At 33.4% G+C, this 23,547-nt stretch overlaps 1 protein-coding gene across 1 annotated transcript in view; it reads left to right on the top strand.

Annotated features, from left to right (window-relative positions):
- The window catches only part of LOC149541327 (tyrosine decarboxylase 2-like), a 176,252-nt gene extending 155,332 nt beyond the window's left edge, over positions 1-20,920 (top strand). The window contains exons 8-12 of the mRNA XM_089796611.1: positions 975-1,031; positions 17,195-17,259; positions 17,526-17,649; positions 17,789-17,926; positions 20,611-20,920. Of these exons, the coding sequence (XP_089652737.1) occupies positions 975-1,031; positions 17,195-17,259; positions 17,526-17,649; positions 17,789-17,926; positions 20,611-20,748 (522 nt within the window). The 3' untranslated portion in view covers positions 20,749-20,920. The remainder of the gene's footprint in view (positions 1-974; positions 1,032-17,194; positions 17,260-17,525; positions 17,650-17,788; positions 17,927-20,610) is intronic.
- Positions 20,921-23,547: the final 2,627 nt, after the last annotated feature.

The raw sequence follows: 23,547 nt of genomic DNA, 5'->3' as shown, positions 1-23,547 counted from the left end.
GTCATACTAGTACTGGTACTAGTCTCTGTAGTCTCCAAGTACCCCGGTCTCCATGCAACCTGGAGATTTTTTAAAATAACCTTATACAAGGACTACATATGACATCATAAATGGTGAATATGATATCAATATTATTGATAGACTCCCCAAGGTGACTTTTTAGGCCATTGATAAGTGCATCAGGACAATGCTCAATATAAAGAAGAGGGTGGGGAGGGAGGATCGAGGGTGGGGATGTCATAACCTTATGTTCCTAGCAAATTCAAACTCTTGTATTTATAGATAAAAAATAGGAAAAATAAGGGTACAAAACATTCAATTAATTATAAGTGGTTCCTAATTGAAAATTAAGTATGCTTTCTATAATTTAAAGTATGTAATATAATTTGAATTATTTGATAATCATGTTAAGTTTGAGTTACTTATGTAGAGTGTAGTTGAAGTAATGAAATGTGAATTTTAGGTTTGAGCTCTGATGCCTAACCCTTCTGAGGGCTAGATGCATATCCCATATGATGGATAGATGAATTCCTGAGTATATAAACAAATGAACACTTATCACTTTAAGAAAATAATAGGAAAAAAAAGTGGTGTTTTGGGTTAAATGGATTGGGTTCTTAGGCATTGCAGATTGCTTTTCTAATCTACACCTCTGGGTTGACAATAAAATGAAAGTCCATCATCAGTAAATCAGATTTCTGTTTTTATTTTTGTTCCTTCAGATTGTAGGCTAGCCTTTTGCTGCTCAGCATTCTTATGGTTTGATTTTTCTCATCAATCTCGTATTAGGCATTATTTTTGGTTTAGATTTATAGCTGTACTATTGTTGCAAAAGTTTCATATTCTGTCCACTATTGAATTGAACAACCAATAGATTTTGTTTATAACATCTGTTTTGTTTTGCCTCATGTTATCTGTTTCTTTAAAATTTCTGAATGAAATTCTCTGTTCTTGTGTTGTATTCTTTGTTTCAGGATTCAAAGGCTTTGATTGAAGCTTTATATACAGATTCAGAAGTTTTGAGGAATAAGGTCAGTTTTTATGTGTAGTTTTCAGCAAAGCAACATAAAAACAATCTGCTATCAAACAGGATACGTATGACCTATTATTGACTTCAATTACTGTTGTTAATTTTGTATTTAGGGCTCTAAGCTCTGTTTGAAATTGTAATTAATTGGCAAGTTTGTGTGAAATCATGCAATCCAAAGAAAAAAAATAGTTAACCCTGTTGTTTCTTATTGATATCTGTTTTAATATCCTCTATAGTGCAGTGATTGCATTCAGAAACAAATCAAACAGCAGGAATAATTCATTATATAATTATATGTAATAAAAAGTAATTATATTCCAGAGATTGAAAGAAAGAAAAGAAGTCATCTTAATGTCCATAAACAACCACATTTAGGTCAATCAAGTAACTAAAAGTATGTTCATTACAATTGAAAAGTAGTATTAGGGTATGTGAAGCAGTCACGCTTAATTAGTTATCTATGGTAGTTATGTGGGTAGTTGTTTATAAGTTGACAGGTAAAATAGCATACAAATGCACATTAATATGAATTAGTGGACTACTTAAATATTTTTTAATTTTCCAATTTTTATGATTAGATTAAATGTTACTGCCTAGATAACATGATCTCCTAGTACCATCCTAGTAGTAAGTACATTATATTAAAATAATATTGTAATGCTTCTATAATGATCATCTTAGTCACTTTAGGAACTTTCCTCTGTATTTTGTTAACTAGTGTTTCATTTAGCAATCTCCCATTGTAATCTCTTATACATAGAGCCTTTCCTCTCTATTGTATATATTGATTTATAATAACATGGTGTCAGAGCAAGTTGATGGGGTTTTACACACTTTAGCAAGTTTTTACCAAACAAATAATCGTGGCCTCTTTTCTAGTAATTTTTGCCAGAAATTTTTAATTGATCTTTTAATGAAAAATTTGTTGGAGTTTATTCGTCTATTTTGCCTCAAGGCTTTTTCACACTTGTGAACTGGTTCTTTTTTGGTGAGTCGTCTGCAAGTTTTCAGCCCATGTCATCTGCTACAAATTGCATCAAGATTTTGGTGTTTTTTTCACAAACCCTAGTGATTATATATAATATTTACAAATAAAATAAAATAATACATGTATTTGTTCAATCAATCTATGTAAAACATATTATTATCATTAATCATTAAATCAATACTATATCATTTAAATCAATAATCAATACATATTAAAATAATAGAAAACAATAATATTATCAATAATCAATATAATAAACACTAATTAATATCAAATCAGTTAATTAATCAATATGTATTGACAATTAATATGATTGATTGTAAAATAGTAATCAATTAATACAACTTAAACATTAATGTTAAATGTATTAATATTATACATCAATAATATTAATCTATGCGAAGTTATAACGTTTCACCGACGAAGTGATGTTAAAAGGATCATGCCGCATTGTTATTTGCCTATATAAATGCCTTGGACCCAAAAACATAGGCACCGAAAATCATTAATCAGCGAAGGGGATAACATTAGACATGTCAAAATACCTTTCTGATAAGGAAAAGCAAGGTTGTAAGAATCATTGGATCGTTAATAAGATTAAAACGTTATGATGTATACTCAATTTTATTGGCACTAAAACAAGGTTTTGGAAAGTTAATTACAAAGCAAGTTTAATATGAAACTAGTTATATTCATTTACAATGACTGACATATTCCTAAGGTGACCATACCACTAAATAGGTATGTGTATTAGGTAAGGTATGGATTATTATTTATTATTTAGAATGACATCTTCACTAATTGAAGTATCATGAAAAGGTATGTCCATTAACTTTAGTAAGATAAAATTATGTGCACATTAATTAAGTCAATATTATTACACACATAAATTTTGAATTAAATTTAGTAATAATGATCTACATATTAATAAATCATATCTTAATTTTGATTCAAATAGAAGAGTTAAGGAATACGATGTAGAACAATATGCATATGTGATGTTCGCATTATGCTTGGCCATATATACATGGTACTGATATCATATATACTATATATACATACATATCCATGTGTATATATAAAATACAACCTATTATATACAACCTATTACATATATGAAATAGTTATGTAACAATAGTTAGATTACTATGTCTAAATATTATACGAATCTATATATTTTGTAATAGGAAGGAATTATGATTTTTATAGTTGAACCCCTTATTCTCTCACTTTAATCTTGAGAGTATAATAGTTGGTGTTGTTTAGGGAAAGGCAGAGTAAATCTAGAGGATGTATAAGTGTCAAGCACCCTACGACAAGTGATGAAGGGTACTCCCTTTATTAGCACAAACACATACAACATAATAGAGAAATATCAACAAATTGCAAATACAAGAAATTGGCTTCTTATTATCTCAATAAACATTGAATTACAATATTTAGAAATATGACATGCAAAGTCAGGTGGTCATTTTCCTTTACAATATTCTACAAGCCAAACCCACCATATACATCACCTAAATTGCTTTAGACAACCCTACAAACCTTACTTATATAGGCAATTTTTACCGCCCAAGAAGGTTCTAGAAAATTTTACCCTAAACTTTGAGTTTGACCAACCCTGAGATATTGAGTATTCGAAAATAGACTTGATCTTGCAATGAAACTTTAGTGGTAGGTTGATATATTCAAAGTAAACCTCCAAGGAATAAATGATAACATTTTGAGCTCAAACGACCAACTTACTAAAAATAGTAAGCTTCCAGAAATAATAGCTCTCGACTTAGATAACCCTTATTGAAAAAGATTGAAACAAAATATTTTTGGGTGATGCAAGATTACCCTTACACTTAGGATGCTCTTGCAACAAAAAGTAAATCCATGCTCACTTTAGGGTCGAATTTTAGAGAGAAGGAAGGAATGGGGCTTAAATATATTAACTACCAAATGTATTATGAACTATTCATTAGTTACCTTGGATGCTAAGTAATATATGTTAATCATTAGTAATCAATAACCTCGTAGTTAGACACACAACAACTAGGTGTAGTAGTAATATATAATTAGCTAATTCTTTAATCACTTACTAATACAACTAAGTGGATAGGGAGTTTGTGACAGGAAGAGTAATCTGGTCATAGTTAAGAGAAGATTCCTAAAATGGGCTTTGTTCACGAGGGAGCCTCGTGAAGACTATTTCTACCCAAGTACAGTAATTCTACTATCCCAATTAGACTATGTGTTGTTCCTAAATATAATCTAAATACATAATGATATACAATAATTATTGGGGGTTGGTATTTTCCTAGTATGGAACACAAGTTGTCATCCCCAAGTATAATTCAAACCCTAATTGGGAGTTTAAGAACAAATGAAGAATGGTCCCAATAAGTGATCATTACAATTTTATTTCTACAGCTCCCATTTTTTACAAGGTGTCATTTTTACTCAAAATCGTGGATGTTTTCTTTTGTGAATCGTGGAAACCCATGTGTTCATTATTTTTGCAAAAATGAAGGTTTTGCTCGCATTTTTCCTACTTGCGTGAAAGAAAGAGTTTTGCTTACATTTTTTGCAATTCGTGCAAAACAAATGGTTCTAGTCGCATTTTGTGTCTGCTAGTGACCAATTGTGTCTTTTCTTTTGCATTTCTTGCAAATTTTGTGTTTTTTGCGCCGATTAAAGGTTGTTTTTGGCAAAAGTGAAGGGTTTTTGTGTGTCCACATTTGTGTTTCTTCTTATGACACCTGTGTTTCTTTTTTTGTAGAGCACTTACAATCTTTTTTCTTCTACACATTTCTTCTTAAGGCCCACACAACATCTCATGGCATTTTTTTGCCACTTTTCTTTTCTCAAGCTCAATGGCACTATGTGAACTGAGACTTGTTTAAATTTTGTGCATCATTTTTGTTTTGCACGTTGAGTTGTTTCTTAGACCCATGACTTGCAACAAAATTGTTTGGTATTTTTTTACTTTTTGCAAAAATTGATAGTCTTCAGCTCTAGAAGGTTTTCCAATTTCCCACAAAATTGAGGGTTTCATAATTTGGGTAAGGTTTTACACAATGTTTCCCAAAAATCGTGGTCATGAATTTTATATTTTTTGTTAAAAAAATTATCATTCAAATTTGTAATTTTTTCCTTAAAAAAATCTTGTTTGCTTTTATAATTTTTTTCTTCAAAAACTTTCATTCAGTTTAATAATTTTGTCCTTAGAAATTGTTCATTTTTTTTCAACTTTCTCCTTAAAAACTATGTTTGGGGTATTTTATTTTTCCCAAAAAAATGACCAGTGTTGGTCTCAGGGCTTCTTTTTCCGAAAAGAATCATTGGAGGGTTTAATGATTTCTTCCACAAAAGTTGTGGTTTCTTGCTGTCAATTTTTCTAGTCCTAGTGCTCATTTGCAAAAGTTTTTGATAATTTTTGAAGGAAATCATGGTTGTTTTTTGAAGCAGTATAGAGTTTGACTATTTTCTCCTCAAAATCCTAGTCTCAGTTTGAGAAGTTGATCTCAATGTCTCTAGCTATAGGGAGGGACAACTTTGTTACCCAACCTTAGGTTGGAAAGATTGCCACTCGAGTATCTACTTTTCCTCTATGTATGTTTGAGGCTCATACACACTATGAATGTTGGCCATGAGAGCAAAATTTACGAAGTCAGAACCTTTTCTCTTCTTTTGAGTAGTTCTAACCTCAATGAGCTCATCATCATGAAGATTGCCAATTTTCTTAGCCCATCATTTAGGCCGAAGAGTAGATGTGCTATCATTTGAAGCAAGAAGTGCAAGGGGATCATCATCATCAAACAAAAGATCAAATGAATCCTAAGAAAAATCAGGTGGTGTGGCTACATGTCTAGGTGAACCTATAGCCGCAAGAGAAGGAACTGGTGGAGAGGCGGGAGCAAGAACAACTAGAGCCTTCTTGGCTGAAGCCCTCCTATTAGGTGGACCTAATGGGAGACAAATATCCAAGCTTGAACTTGGATAGATTGATCCTCTGAATTCATAACTAGAGGAGGGAGATGAAATGACCCTCATTCCTCATCAAAGACTAGATCACGACTAAAGATGAGGCAATTAGTCTTGATGTCAACTAGGTGGGAGGCTTTTTGATTATCACTATAGCCAGTTAGCATGAGTTGTTGGCTCTTGGCATCTAACTTAGTGCGTTTAGCATAAGGGATCCATACATATGTAGTGAAGCCAAAAACTTTGAGATGACTACCTAATTGGGCCTCTTTTGGAGTCTACTTCTTGACAACCACTATAGGAGAGCGATTGAGAAGATAGATGGAAGTGTGGACAACCTGAGCCCAAAATTTCTTTGGAACCTACTTGTCTTCAAGCATAAACCAGTCCAATTTGGCGATTGTGTTGTTTTGACGCTCAACAACACTATTTTTTTGAAGGGTGTAGGATAGTAATTGGCATTTTATGCCATGTTGGTCATAGAAATGGAAGAAAGAAGAGGAGAAAACTCTCCCTCATTATCAATTCTAAGAGTAATAATATGTTGACTAGACTCTTTTTCTACAATAATTTGAACTTTTGAAATACAATGAATGCCTTAGATTTTTGATGAATGTAATAACCCCAATAGGTTATAACTTCTTCAAACACCAAAAATATTTATAATTTAGTTGTTTGACATTTCGTCAAACACTTTGCAAGCAAGCTCTGATACCACTGTAATGACCCTCCTCAAATCTGCTCTCAAAAAATGCTGATGAAAGCTCAAGGAATTTCATCAAAAAATTCACATGCAAGGGACGTATGACTGATATAGTATTTCAGCTGGCTTTAAATGACTCTTTTTTTCAATTTGCATCAATGAGAATCTTGTGCTAGAAGACTCCAAATGGACTACACAATGACCTAACGTGAGTGTGCTACTAATTTTGACAATATTCAGTGCATATATATGATCTAAGCATGAGAAATGAACACCTACAGCCAACTGGGATTTTTGCAAATAGTTGGTATGCAAACTAACTAGTTGATAAATAATGATATTGAATTGCTTAAATGACACCAGCAACTATTATCTTCTTAATTTGCAATGAAATTTTTAATACAATGCTCATGAAATATGGCCAAGACTTTTGGCATTTACATGGATTACAAAATGATAATGCTGGTATAATACACACTTACAGCTGAAACTTATAACACCTAAGAAAGCAATACTAATAAAGGAACTTGGTTGTAGATGGCTGTAATAATTTTTCTTCAATGCTGCCCCTTCTGCTTTGCTTTTCCGATTTGCTTTTTCCGCTTGCTTTTTCGGTTCTGCTTTTTCGTATCAGCTTTTTCAGACTGCTACCATGTTGAATCTCAAGACCATATCTTTCAATGGCGTCAAGATTTCCAGTTTGAAGGGATTTTGTCCTTCAAACTATTGAGACATAATCTCTAGAAAATCTCCCAATTTCTTTGTTATTTCCAAGCATACTAAAAAGAAGCTCTTCCCTTTCTTTTATAGTGTCCTCACAAGAGCTCAATCCTTCGTTTTCTCCATGTGGGATAAAACATCACTCCCTTTATGTAACTTATGTCTCCAATGTGTTATAAAATAAAGGGGACTCTTTTAATTTAAATATTTCTCACAAACTATAGTCTATACATTAATAAAGTTAAATATTTAAATTTAACTTTATAAAATAGCTTTATCAATGCATAACAAATCTTATCAATGATAAACAAGTCTTCTTGTCGATTTTAAACAATTACCATTGACATACCGCTGCCATTGGATGTCCGACCATATCCAAAATGACTTACTATAAATAGTAAGTATGCCAAAAGTTGCCTCAAGACCCCACAGAAAGACCTGCAGCTGAAACTATCTAGGCCAAATGGCCTCTAAGTCCCTTTAATGTCCTAGTTAGCCTACGGGACTGTGGGGAAATAGGCTAACAACAACATCATGCTATAAATGCTAAAAACGGGACATTACACCTTGAATCAACCATCTCAGTAGGGAAATTCTATTGTTGGTCTTTCTTAGGACTCCATTCCTTCCCTCAATGTTGTTCCTTATGTCAGTTCTGATGAAGTTGCGCCTCCCTTGATGCATTCGAAACCATGTTCAATGCTCCAGTGAAACTGAACACTCATCAGATTGGTGATCTCTAACTATTAAAATCTCTTTTTGATCCCAGTGAAATAAATCTTGGTCTACTGCCAAATTCTCCTAAATCAAAACCTAAGCACCAAACCCAGAGTGCTCAGCAAATCGTCCTAGAAAACATTAGGAAGATTTATGGGCAAAAACTCTATAATGAAATCCAAATTACATCAGTTTTACCTTTTGATGATGAAATTGAAACCATTGTCAGGCCCCTCTCCCCCCCAAGAGGACTGGAAAACATAATGGAGCCTAATGTTTTTTGGTGGAAATAAAGTGACTACTAGCTCGGTAGATTTAGAGGCTAACTAATTAGATAAACCTGACAGTGATGGGTTGGAAGCAATTAAAAGGACCTATGAACTCGAAGGCAAGTTCAGTATTTTTGACCTAGTTTTTTTACCCACCCCCCTCCTTTATGCCCTTCCTGCCTCAAATCTTTCTCCCCTGCTCGTAGATAGGCATCTATCATCAGGATAGTTGATCCCAAGGAGAATGAGACTCCTGTCAGTAGGGTACATTATAAGGAGATTGATTGTCTAGGCTCTGTCAGCAGAGAGGTAGGGGATCATTTTTTATTTAGTGCCAAGAAGAAGTCAACAAAACCAAGATCTAGGAGGAAGGAGGTAAGGAGGGATGTGGTGGAATTTGAAGCACTCACCAAGGATGTTGAACCTTTCCCTAAAAGAAAGAAGGATAGACCCAAAACTTTGTCAGTAGTATGAAACCTACCAAGATGCCCAAAAAACTTCCTAATTGCTCTAAAAGTTTTAAAGCTCCAATGGATATAGAACAATAACTTATTGACAAATGAATGCCAAATATATATCTTGGAATGTCAGAGGTCTAGAAAACCCTAACAGAAGATATGTCATCAAAAGATTTCTTAGGAACCATGGAGAAGTAGACTTTGTCATGCTCCAAGAAATGAAGCAATTGGTTTCCAATTGGAAATAGCCCTCAAGTGCATTTGGAAGGATGCCAAGGCTATTTTCACAAATCATATTAGAGGAAAGGGAGGTACAACCATTCTCGTTGGGCCTAAATGAAAGAAGTACACCTTATAATGGGGATCATCTCCATGTAAAAGGATGGTATGGGTGATCCTTAATGTGAATGGCAAGGAGGTGGTAATGTGTTGAATATATTCTCCTAATGAACATAATGACATAATAACTCTATGGAACTAGATGTATTAAATGAAAGAAGTGCCATGGATCATTGGAGGTGACTTTAATATGATTGAAATGCAGCAAAATAAAACAGGGGGTTATAAGTTTGAATGGAAAGGGGAAGAAAGATTCTACTGGGCCAAGATGGTTGGGAAGTTTAATCTCTTTGAACCTTTAGCTAGAGGTAAGGTTGACCATAAGGGAGTTTGGTAAACTTGGACCAATTTTGAAAAGGGGGCAAGAAGGATATACATTAGATTGGATAGATTCTATGTGTGCAAGGATTCTTATAGCTCCAAGAAAAATCAAGAGGGTTCCACTGTGCAGGCCTTCCCTTACACTCTGTCTAACCATCATCTCATTATTGCTACAATATTTTTGATGGACCAAGATAAAGATCCAAGATCCAAATCAAAGGGATTTGCCTTAAATACCTTCCTAATCAAGGATGAGGATAAGAGGACTGATGTTATGGTGATTAGGTGGTATAATCACAATATAGTTAAACATGTCTAATGTTATTAAAAGATGGGAAACTATGCCGAATATTTGTAAGAAACTTTTTCAATTAGTTGGAAAAGAGAGCTAAAGATTATAGAAGAAAGAAGTGATCTTCACAAGAATCTAGTTGATGCAGAAAAGGTAATGCAATCAAACCCTTAAAACTCTAGATATATTGACCACAGTAAGAGATTCTCTGAGAAGCTTGCAAAACATTAATTTTCAGGGTGCTATGACAAGGGCAAGGATCAATTGGTTATAACATGGAGATAGAGGTTCCTTATACTTCTTCCAACTATTGAAATGCAAAGAAGCTAAACACAAAACTGAACATATATGGGAAGATGGTCAAGATATTAAGGACCAAATGGGTATCCTAAATGCCTTTTTTGTACACTATGCTAAACTGTTCTCCTCTGAGGATACTCTCAAAGGAGGAAGTCATAAATGCACTAATGAATTTATGAATAATGATATGGCCTCCCAATTGAGTTCTACAAAACAAATATAGATTGGATCTAGCAGGATTTGATGATGATGTATATATCAACAATAGAAGAGGGATCACTGGGAGCTTTCATCAACTGGGGTCTGATAAAACTCATTCCCAAAGATGGAGATGAAACTTTTATTAAGAACTCGAGACCAATCACCCTTCTTGATGTCTCCTACAATATTATAGCCAAAATCCTCGCTTAAGACTGGAAAACATTCTTTCTAAGGTGATCAAATTTACTCAACTGGCTTTGTCAGGGGAAGATATATATTAGAAAACCTAATTACTTGTTGGGAGGCCATGGACTAGGCAAAGTGTTAAAGACAGCAAGCATCCATGTTTCTGATAGATAATGAGAAAGCATATGACATGATAGAATGGAGATGTATCACGATGATGAAAAGCCTTGGTTTCCTCTCCTTTTTTAACAAACAGGTTTTCACTCTCATCTCTCTCTATCTAGATCTATAAGGTAGGGTTGCCCTCTTGCCTCGGTGTTGTTTGTTATTGCCGCAGACTTGTTGCATTATATACTGAGGGATGAAACAATATCTCCAAGGGTCAAAGGGATTACACTTTCCAATCAAGAGGATCTTTCAAATTAATGTACACTTTGCTGATGACACAACATTACTATTTCATTCCCTGAAAGGAACATTGAAAATCTTGTTGCTAAGATTGATATCTTTTGTTCTTTTTTTGGGTAGTAAAGTGTCAATGACCAAATCTATAATGCTAGGTTGGCAAGAACATCCTCTAGTTGGGTATGATAGGTTTGGAACAGTTTGGGGTGGCCCTAACCATATTGTCAAATATCTGGGTATCCCTTTCTCTGTTTCCACAAATATCAATTCAATGTGGGATTGGGTAAGGAAACAAATTGACAAAAAGATGTCCTAGTGGAACAATAGATATCTATTCTTAGTAGGAAGGTTATAGGTTGTTAAAAGATATTGTCAATATATATCATCTACTATTTCTCTGACTAGCTATTCAATCATTCACAAATAAATTATGTCCAAAAAATCATTAGACATTTCCTTTTATCTGATGGAAAAGGTAACAAAAAAAGACATGCTACCAAATAGGAGTGGTGTGAGAAGAAAGGAGAATGGAGGAATGGGTTTGAAAGACCTCAGATGGTAAGGAATTGCCCTTGTGGTCAATTGGATAGCTAAGACTACACAAGGAGAACCATGAAAAATCGTAATCCGCTACAACATTGGTAGAGGTGCACCTTTAGCTGGTAAGTCTTGGAAAGGACTACATATTCATGACCTCCTTTCAGGTAAGTGGAAAATCAGGGTAGAAGGGTCGCAAGTCTTTCAATCAATATGTAAGGTTGGAAGCATGCAAGGCACTTGATTTCAAGGAATAGTCTAGTAGATAAAGATTACAAGGTATGTGGAGACAGGTCAATAAGGTGAAATCTAGAAAGAAATGGGAAACCACTTGCCCTTCTTCAAGGTTGCTCAGCTAGATAGTGATCCAAGCTATGCTTTAATAGTCTTAGAGATTTCACTAAGGATGTTAGGCTCATTGGTTGGCAGGATCTGATTTCCAAATATGATATCCCCACTACTCAAAAGAGGACATACTCTATGCTGACAGAGGTCTAGGAGAATCTTAAACTACACAAGTTTTGTGGAGTGACCATAGATAGTTTGCCCCTATTGAATTGGCCTGATGGTTCCCCGTTGCATCCTCCAAAGCCAAAACTATATATAGTCTCTTGTCTGACTCCTTTGTTATCCTTGTTCACCTCAACCTCAAGTGGAATTTTGACCTTAATCCCCAGTTATGGAGCAAAACCTTGTGTAATCTCTAGCGTCGACCTATTGAACCCAAAATCCATTGCTTCTTCTTGTAAGAATTGCACAAATCACCCTTCTCTAAACCAAATGGTGAACCCTATGCATGCCTAATTTTCCAGCAACCTAAACCTCTTACCAATGTCTTATTTGAATGTCTGTTTGCCAAGGGTGTATGGGAAATATTTGGTATTTCAATAAATCAGGAAACCTTTATTGTTGATGTTATCTCTAGTTATATTTATGATATTTCAAAATAGATAAACTCCTTTTGGTCTTTATTTTATCCTCTATTTCTTTGGTGTATTTGGTTATTTAGGAATGAGGATGTATTCAAAGGTAGCCATAGGGTTCGTACCGAGTCTCTGCAAAGACTCATTTATTCTCATATCTCCTCACAGGTCACCTTAACATTCTAGGTAAAAGAGCACTAGCTAATCAAAGTGGTCAAAGATTGTACCAATGCTTTTAGGAAGGAAGACATACCTCTGAGATGAAATCTAAAGAGCAGCCAAAATTCAATTTTGATTGTACACTAAAACAGTTCTTAGAGATAATTGATAAGAAGAAGAAAAGAGACTCAACCTCCAACAGAGTCATCAATCAACCAACTATGGAGCCAGATCGTGTGAGAGAACAAATAAACCACAATGAAGGTCTAGAAAGAACAAAGAAGGGGTCGTACAAAGAGTTGCAGAAGGAAGTAAGGGCCACTAAATGTAGGAGACATACTGCAAAAAGACAAAAATTGAAGGTGAAATGCATTTGAGAAGCAGTGAAGGTTGTTGTTTTGCAAAGAGAAACGGATGCGAGATCCAAAAGACACAAATTTCGCTGCGGGTTTTTGACGGAGCCCAAAATTATAGTCTCCATTTTCAATCTTGAAGAATGAACAAATATGAATCTAGAGAAAGAAGGGATTCAAATACTTATGTTTATATGCAGGGCTTCCTGGACAGAGATAATTTAATGGCAAAATATTACTGATTTCATATATCCTTGTAGTGAATGTCTAATTAACATACTTGGGCTTAGTCATGGAGCAATATACGTGTCCATCAATGATGAATTAGGAACACTGTTTCTATAGGATCTTTTTCAGTAATATATTTTGAAGTCACAAAGTCTGCAAGGATGTAAGGGAACATCTACCTACAGATTTAATCATCGAAGTATAAGTTCAGTCATCGATTTAGAAAATGATCACATGCCATGGAAGGCTCTCAGAGATGAGTCGGCAATGATACTGATGAAGGGAGTACCATGTAATTGAAATGAAGTCCAAAATCAAAGTCACATGGAAGATAGAGTGTTGCTGGCTACTTCCCCTGGTTATATGAAACTTATTAGTCATCAGATAGATAAAGTTGAGACTTTTTTTTTAAGGTTATTCTTTTTCCTTTGGAGTCCATGAAAGGCACAAATTGAGCTCTCCTTCCAGAAGGAACTCCATGATAGAAGCATCTGATGGAGGAGCCCTTCAAAGTCCGTGCAAGTAATTGATCCAATTAAAATGTCAAACAAATCATGTGAATATTAAAAATATTACAGGTGAAAGCAGCTTGCGGTTTGGAGAGAGCAAAGAAGGGCACAATACAAGAGACCACATGAAATAATAGTCATGCAAATTACTAGAGATGACATACCGTGACACGCATGGACCCTATGTAGCAGCGGTGACGGGTATCAAATGGATATTATAAGCCATCGAATTCTTGAACAATAAAAAGCAAGTATAAGGAAAGTTTTCCGGTAGTATCGTTGGATCCCTTTATAACATTCAAGGAGAAAGCAATATAAATATTGATAGAGCATGATAATTCTAGAAGAAGATTGGTGTCTTCAAATAATGGCAAAGAAGGATGTGATGCATTACAATAAGAATGATTAATTAATAAATACCAAGCACTGGGAGCAGCTTTAACGGGATCCTTGCCGGAGTTAGTAAAATATGCCAATAAATGTTTAAAACAAGGGAGCCCGATAACCTGTTGCAGCTAAAATTATGTGGATTTCTCATCACCGATTGTCACTTATTTATTCATGTTTCATTTAGCGGTTCATATCTAATAATACTCTTTTGTTTGCAGGAGACTCTTTCTGGAGGAGAAACTTGTGCAAATTTGGATAGTAGAGACTAGAGCCTATTTATATATTTGAACAAGAACTTTGAAACTGATCTTAATTCTTGTTGAAAACAAGATGAGATAAAACTGTCATACCATCGATTATTTTTGTCAGAGTTATATTAAAAGCTTAAGAGAGTTTAGTTATTTGTTATAGAGAGGCGCGGTGCTTGAAAAAGCAACCGACACCCTTCAGCCTCCTATAAATATAGATGTAAAACCAAAACAACAAGGGTATTCATATTAAAATGATATTACATATCCTATGTACACTTTGATATATTATATTCTTTCATTGGTAAAGGAATGAGCGATTGAACAAAGCTCGTGGATTTGAGTTATTGGGTGAATTTTATGTCGTCTAGATAAATTTGCAGAAGATGGATCATCCGTAAGGAGTGTCTCTATGTGCAATTGTTATTTCTCGATACAATCTATAAGCTTATCTGTTTTATTTATTTGCATTTGGGTTTAAAATATTATTAGGTTGTGTCCTTTATAAATATTTTTATTAAATTCTATAAATATTTTAATGTTCGAACAAGTGAACTGAGTCATTATTGCATTTTAAACTTGATAAACATAGATATTGTGAAATAGTTAATTGTTTCCATATTTATGTCTAGTTTGTCTCCATATCACAGGAGTTAAACTGCATCCTAAACTAGTTTAAAATTGCATTCATATAATTGATCCGTTGCGTCTAAATTGTTAAAATTGTTTATAGTTTAAGTAAATTGAACTTTATAAAGTTGTACATTTCAACTTATAATATTGACTCCAATTGCCCATTTAATTAAGCACTGGTCTTTATATTACTCTTGATTCATAATCCATATGTTGGCAATAATTTCATTTCTTTCCTTTGAGGGATTAATATATTATTTGTTGCATTAAATCTATAGCTATTCTTTAATTAAAACATTATCACATTCATACAATCATTTACTTTTATTTATTAATTCATAATTTCCAAATTTAAAGTTTTTCTATAATTCTTTTTGTTTGGAAAACTTTCAAAGCATTCGCATTCTAATCAATCTATTATAAGCGTATTGGATCTAAGTGTTTTGTCTAGGATTAGGTGCACCTGCCTTGGTTTTGTAGAGCCAGAAGCATAGAGGATCCAGATTGAATTGGCCGATCCTGTCAAGTTGGCCTTAACTAATTGGATATTCCAGCATCGAGCAGGCAAGGCTCATAGGATTCCAATCTGCGGTTTTGGGAACCAACAAGTTTGAAAAAAATGATCCCCAAAAAATGAAGCACAACTCCCCAAAAATGGGCCAACAACAAAAAACCCTTCGATGGAGGCCAAAGGATGAGCCGTGGGTCTTTTCTTTTTGAAGCAAAAAGATGGCCAAAAATATGTACGTGAGTTGTAGGAAACAAGACAAATGTGGGTAGGGAAGAGTATTTCCCTAGAACAAAGCCATGGATTTCTTGAAATTTGTTTTGGAAAATTTACTAAAAATATTTCAAACGAAAGATTTTAGAAACTAAAATTTTTTCAATGGAAAAATAAAAAATCCCACTCTAATACCATATTAGACAAATTATTGATAAAATATTGGATAATTCATTTACAGAGAACAAATTGTTCTTCTAGAGTTTATAAACAAGATGTTTCTAAAAAGAAACATACAAATAGTAGAAAGAATCTATTGTATAGGATATTACAATATCCAGAAGTGACCATTAAAATAGAAATAAATTAACTCAGGAGATAATATTTTAATACATGTAAGTTATGTGTTGGTTGGATGACCTAGACAATTAATGAGTTATGGAAATCATATTCTTGGCCTTAGATATGGTATACGCTGTTATACTTAGGAACTTGCAAGTGATGACATCAAGTAGTATACAATGCTTAACTGTCATGATAGGTATGTAGAATGGAGTGCACTGACATCCCTTTTTCAAACAAGATTGTTTACAGAATTTTTTGCTAGCAAACCTAGTAGGATAACGCATCCAATAGATCGCACCCACTTTATGCTGCCAAATGTTCTTTATGTAACATGTGATTATCTGTGGATCATTTGCAGTGGATATGTGTGGCATATTAGTAGTCATTGCTGTACTTGTGCATATGAATTTGTCACTTTATGTATAAGGGTTGTGTTCTTCAGCCAATCACTGTGTGAAGTTGGGATTATGGAATGATACAAGTCCTATGTGAATGTGTCTGTTTGTACACTAATGATTGGCAGGGAAACAACTCCTGACTAGAATGTGTTATTGTCATTCTAGTGTAATTGGATTATTTTAAAAGCATAAGATTAACTGCAGTCATGGTTTAAAAGAAAGATAACAAATCTCATACAGGTAAAACAGAAATTTAAAATAATAAACAATAATTAGTCCAACTTGTTTCTATTTTAAGACACTAAATTTAATATGCTTCTTTTGACTTTATGCATTGTTTAAAGATCCTTTTTTTAAGACACTAAATTTAATATGCTTCTTTTGACTTTATGCATTGTTTAAAGATCCTTTTTATGGGTAATGGGATGAAGGTGAGAATAATTATTATTATTTGTTAAGCTCAAGTTGACTTGAACCCAAGACCTTCCAGATGAGAGGCTTGTAACTTACCGTTCTGTAAGTTGTTGCCTCACATTGTTTAAAGATCTTATGTGTATGTTTGTATACTAAATTTAAGACTAGCAATAGTATTAAACTGATCAAGCCATCATATATTGGTGTTAGATGGTTTTTTATCTAATAAGAGAATTCTAATTCCATGACAGAATAAAATAAATAGAAGAAATATTCTTTCCTTAAAGCTCTGCTTTCTTTATTTGTTCTCTTTGCATCTTAGTTTTATGTTCTCCATCTTCTCTGCAATAATTCCACTTGATACAGTTAAAACAGGCATTTAACACTTGTAGTGTGAATGGTGAAAATGACATCAAATTCACATATTGTTTCCAGGCATCAGACTCTAAGCTAGTGATTGATTACAAAGATTGGCAAATACCACTTGGAAGTCGTTTCAGGTGAGTGTTCTTTCCCTCTGTATGAATAAATTATCAAGAACCAAGCTGTTTACATTGTACAAATACTAGGTTTCTACTTATATCTCATTAGACAAGGTGTAGTAAAATTAAGACTTAATTAATTTAACATGCTTTATTCCCTTTTAATGTGATTTTATATTACTTTGACATTTCCTAATCTCTGTTAGTGCTAGAAATTTTGTACATTTGAAAATTCCCTGATAGATTTAAATTTGTTGTTTCCTCATGTTTCCTGTCTTGCGTAGATCATTGAAGTTGTGGATGGTCTTGCGTCTTTATGGAATTTCAAATTTACAGGCTTATATTAGAAATCATGTTGCTCTCGCTCAACATTTTGAAAATCTTGTTACTCAAGATAACAAGTTTGAGGTAATTTTTTTCAAGTACCAGTTAGATTCACATGAATACAATTCGCCACCTTTTGTTGTTCAATGCTATTTGCATGTTTAGAAGAACTGATTTTTAGAATGACTTACCTATAATGTATTCCACCATAAATTTTGAGTAGATCATGGCGCCCCGTACTTTTGCATTAGTTTGTTTTCGAGTTTTACCTCCAAAGAATGATCCAGATAATGGTCGCACTATAAATTCAAGCTTGTTGGATGTTGTAAATGAAAGTGGGCATATATACTTGTCACATACGGTATGCAACACTCAACTTTTTCATTTTTAATGACACCTTTTTCTTCATTTTTTTCATAAATTTATTTGGCATTGTTTGATGTTTGCACATTTCAACAAGACATCTATAGAATCTAGTTATTCAATTTCACATTTTCATTTTTCTTTTTCTCAAATCTGTCTCATGCATATTGTACATATTTAGTTCATGACATGTGCATCTAAGACTAGAAGCATTTATATTTTTTAATCAGGTGTATTAAAAAATTGTGTACAAAGGTTATGCTTACACACTAAAAGATATCATGCTTAAAGCTCTAATAGTACTAACATTGAACGACCATTAGGAAGTATCAAAACCATACTTTCTAACATACTCTGCAATCCTTAGATTTATTATAAGTTTGTAGGTCATCTTCTCTAGACCTTTTTGACATGAAGCAGATATGTTTTTCATCAACCTTGAAACTTGGTTGTAATAGAACTACGCATTACTTAGCACTAGTCCACCCCGATTGTAACTATTAGCTTGACCAAGGAATATACCAATGATTAATCATGATCACAAAAACTACAAAATACATATGCCCTATTTCATATCTTTGATCTTCATAATTCAATTCATAATCAAGGATTATATTGTTTTATACATTGGAGAACTTGTTTACTATACAAGCACTGTCACAAACAAATTCTGTTTTCTATAATTACTATTGAATAAAGTCATAATTGGCAAGAAATGTCACTTTCATAGTGCAAAAATTTATTAATCATGCTTAGCACAGACAACTCATAACAATTCAATCTATTATGATTCCAGCAGAGGTCAAACTGAAACATAACCAATTATCTTTTTACTTCAATCGTTCCTTTTTGTCAATGAGTTGGATAATAGAGCATGAGTCTATAAGAGGCCTCAAGGAATCTGAAATAGTAAATCTTTCACTTGAACATATACACCAACTAGACAACGCTTTCTTAGTTCATGTAAATATGTATGTTGACAAAGTTTATATTACATTCGTGATTTATGCTTGATCAATGTTAGCATATATATTTGAAATTTATATATATCTTAAGAGTTTGCATATCTTTTGTAATATTGATCTTCTTTTGTTCTCTAAAAAGTAACTAAAATATCTAGTCTAAAACCACATTCCCTTGTCCCTTGCCATCCTATACTTAAAACTTAGACAAACATAACTATCAATTGATAATTCATTATCAAATATTAAAATAAATCAAAACGAGAATTTCTAAATTAAAAAAATATTTTATTTCTTACAGGCATGGGATGCTTCGATACAGTTCAAACTAGATGTATAGCCCTAGGACATCCCCATGACTTACTTGAATTGGGATCCATATGGTGTGGTATGTCTCAGTACAAAATATATGTGATAATATAATAGAAAATCAATGTTCAAATAAAAAGTCATTGCATGATATAGAAAAATAAGATAAGAAGTAAATGAAGTGATAATACAATGATGTTAAAAATATACATAGCTTAAAGTGAAAATTATGGATGAATCTGTTTTCTTTTATGTTTAAAATTTTAAATAGTCTATTTTAAAAAATTAATTAAAAATAATATAAACAAAAAATGTAACTATATTGTTTAAAACTTAGCATCCACATATATCTAGGAGGCAAAATAATATTTAATAGAATATATCAATAGTCAAGTTAATTTAAAAAAGACATTAAACAAGTATTTGATATAGATAAATGTGTTGGGATTAATACTGAAGCTATATATGAATTCAAATGATTTGAATATAATACAATGTACCTTTGAAGATGTTGAAAATGTGTTCACCAATGTATTAAGAGTTAGGATTTTGTATAGATGAAAATCTCAGAATTTATAAATTCGTTTTTTTACTTCAGTTTATATCCACATTTATAAAGTGAATCAACATTTAGAATTTAACAGACTTACATAAATAAACTAGCTAAAAGCTGATGATAGAAACTAACTTGTTTTGATCTTTTGATGTCTAAATCCCACTAAGGACCTAGCACTATTTACAAAATACTTTTGTTGAATATGCAAAATCTTAACTTAAAACTTCTAGATGATTGATTCAATGACAGTGAATCGAGATTGAAGGCAAGAAGAAAGCATACATATAATATGTCTAAAATAATGATGTAGTCTTTTTAATCCTTTATGTGATCAATAGATTCCTCTCTCCCAGATTGCTCCTAAATGAATTGGGATTAGTCTTAAAAAATACACTGACCCTAGCGTGCAACTCAAAATAATTGTATCTTAAGTGGCTCACAACAGTTGGTAGGGGAAGGAAACATTGGCCCAAATTAAAATACACAGAAATAACTAGACGTAGAGATCAAATCTGAATCCTCGGAATAAATGATGAGGAAGATAGGATAAGATGCGACCATTTGCTAACTTCCATACAAGATATGTCATCTTACATATCGACCAATGTAATAAGAATAACCTACTTTTCATGAATTCAAAACACGGAGAGAAAAAAGCATGGGCATGTGATCTTCACCATTGCAGTACTACTGGTAAGCACTACCAGATGATTTTAAATGTAACATCGTATTACAAGCTTTGAAGTGATTTCGATGACATTTTTTTGAACTTTTGAGCAGTTAATCAGTTTAGAAATACATATTTGTATTTGAAATATTTGAAATCTTACGAAATTGTTTTTATTGGACCTCCAGGTTTTGTCAGGAATATATACCTTGCGTTTCAACGTAGGTGGAACATTAACAGAACTACGGCATGTCAATGCTGCTTGGAAACTTATTCAAGACCAAGCGAATATTCTTCTCGTAAAGAGTAACCATTTACTGAAGTAACTTGTACAAACGTATTTGTTGGTCACAGATAACTCTCATCTTTTTCGAACATTAGTATTGCATCACATAACAGCATTAGTTTGTGTGTGACTTAATCAGAACAGATTTTGGGTGCGAACTTGTATGCACACTCTCACTTGAATGAATTCAATGTGTAGCAGTTTGATTCTTATTTGTTTGGTCGCAACTGCAGACGGCCTTCATTATATTTTAGTTTTGGAAAATGGATTTCTAAATAATTTTCGTGAAAGGGAAAATTTTCAGATTGGACGTTATTATTGGTTAAAAGAAATGTTTGAGAAGTGGAAGAAGAGGCAAAAGCAAACAAAGTAAGGTGAAAAGTAGCATTACAATATCATATTGCATAATGCTCAACACTAATTTATGAGTTAGCCATCCACACATGTATTCCATTAAATGGTCATGCATTTTAACGATCTGTAGGGCAAAATAGCTTGGGTGTTTTAAGGGCAGGGTTGTAGACTACAAAAAGTAGTTGTCTAATATACCACAAGAATATGAGGGTCACATTCCAAATTGATGTCTTCCCTAGTGACTTGGCTAACTGTATATAATCACTAAGGTGTCTCTTCTGAATTGATGTCTTCCCTAGTGACTTGATGATGAATGGTGCTCCCCTTAATACCATAAACTCATAACAGAAATAAAAAAACAACAACAAATGCAAGAACAAAATATAGACTTCTTATTTGTGCTGCAAATATGATATGATAGAATTCACAAGCACAATATGCTAACCCACATGGGCGCTTTTATTAAATTAATTTGCAAGGCAAGCTACGAACTATCACCCAGAGCTATCCTAGACAATGTTTAGGCCTTTTTTAAATAGGCAATTTTATGCTGCCAAAAAGATTCTAAAATATGAAACTTAATACCTAGGGTGGTCAAATACATCTTTGACAATTATTTTAGATATTTCGGGTAGCCCAACTTTGAAAGGCCATAACTCACAGACGTTGCTCCAATTGGCTATTATAACCACTTTTCAAAAATGCCAACTCATGATCTATATGCTCGAAACTACAGTAGTGCTTTTACATTTAGCTTTTGGATCTCATCTGGGCACTCTAAGGCCTCCAACGGAGAGTTTGAAGATTTTTCCTCAAATTTTTCTATCGGAAATTCGCAATAACTTCTCTAATATTTATGCTTGAGCAATGAGATTTTTATGGTAGGCTTACAACTCTAAAATAAACCTTCTTATAGAAAATAAGAACATTCCGAGCTCATATGACAAACTTACTAAAAATAGCAAGTTCTCATAAATAGTAACCACCTATCTACTAGACCTTATTAAAATAGAAAAGATTGAAATTAATTTTTATTTTTATTTTTTTGTGATGCAAGATTGCTCTTACACCCAGGATGCTCCTGCATCAGACACCCAAAGTAATTTGAGAAGTGACCTTGTCACATCTTAGGTGTTCAAAGGAAAACTAAGACGGTTAACCTCCTCCTTTGCTAGCCATGATGAATCCTCAATTGGCCTCACTTTCCATTTGACCAGATATTCCTCATAAGTTTTGTTCCTAGTGCTTTTGCTAACAGAACTGTCTAGTATCTCCTCAATCTCCTTTGTAGCTGAACTAGCTACTGGAATACTCCACTGCACTTCTGCAACTTCATCTTCATCACCTCCTTCAAAATATTTTGTCAAATCTAAAATGTTAAATACAAGTGAAATATTCAATTTAGTAGGCAACTCTACTTCATATGCATTTCCAAAATTATGTATTCTCATTATGTTGCATGGTCCAAACTTCTTCATTTTCAGCTTATTATATGTACCCACTGAAAATCGCTCATTTTTCAAATGAACCATGACTTCATCTCCAATCTAAAATTCTTTTATATCTCCTTTTCACATTTGCCTTAGCCTTATACTATGTATTCATCTTTATGATGTGCTTCCTCACCTCCTCATGGATGTTCTTCAAATGTTCAACAAAATCTTCTGTTTCAGCACTACTTATCTCACCTTTATCCAACTGTCTCAATTCAGAAACATTTTTGGGACTACTCTCATATACAATCTGGAATGGTGATTTACCAGTACTCCTATTGAAAAAATTATTATATGCAAATTCTGCCTATGGTAAAATCATATCCCATTGTTATGGTTTATCTCCAACCAAGCATCTCAGTAAGTTTTCCAAACTACAATTCACAGGTTCTGTCTATCCATCAGTCTGGAGATGATGTGATGAATTAACTTCAAATCTGTCTTCAAATTCTTCCACAATGTACGCTAGAAATACCCAACAAATTTGGTATCTCGATCTGAAACTATACTCTTTGGCAGACCATGTAGTTTCACCACTTCTCTAAAAAACAACTCTGCTACATGAACATCACTAGTCTTCTTGCAAGGAATAAAATATGTCATCTTTGAAAACCTATCAACCACCAAAAAAATGGAATCATGCCCGCACTGTGTCCTCAGTAATCCAAGAACAAAATCCATGTTGACATCCTCTCACGGCTTATTTGGTACAAGTAATGACTGATACAATCTTGTATTCTGTTTCACTCCTTTCACCATCTGACATACTCTGCAACTCTATACAAACATCCTCACATCTTGTTGCAATTGTGGCCAATAATAATTTTCAGCAACCAAAGCTATAGTTTTATCTCTACCAAAATGTTCAGCCAACCCTCTACTATGCTTCTCTTTAATGATATTCTCTCTCATTGAACTACTGGAAATGCACAACTAGTTTCCATTGAACAACATACAAGATCATAAAATCCAACCACTTTGTCCTATCAAGT

This window comes from Cupressus sempervirens, chromosome 8, assembly GCF_028749045.1.
Source record: "Cupressus sempervirens isolate cs-2001-9-10 chromosome 8, ASM2874904v1, whole genome shotgun sequence".
In the NCBI taxonomy this organism is placed as follows: Eukaryota; Viridiplantae; Streptophyta; class Pinopsida; order Cupressales; family Cupressaceae; genus Cupressus; species Cupressus sempervirens.
Note: the sequence above shows the minus strand (reverse complement) of the source record. Positions and strands in the feature narration are given on the sequence as shown.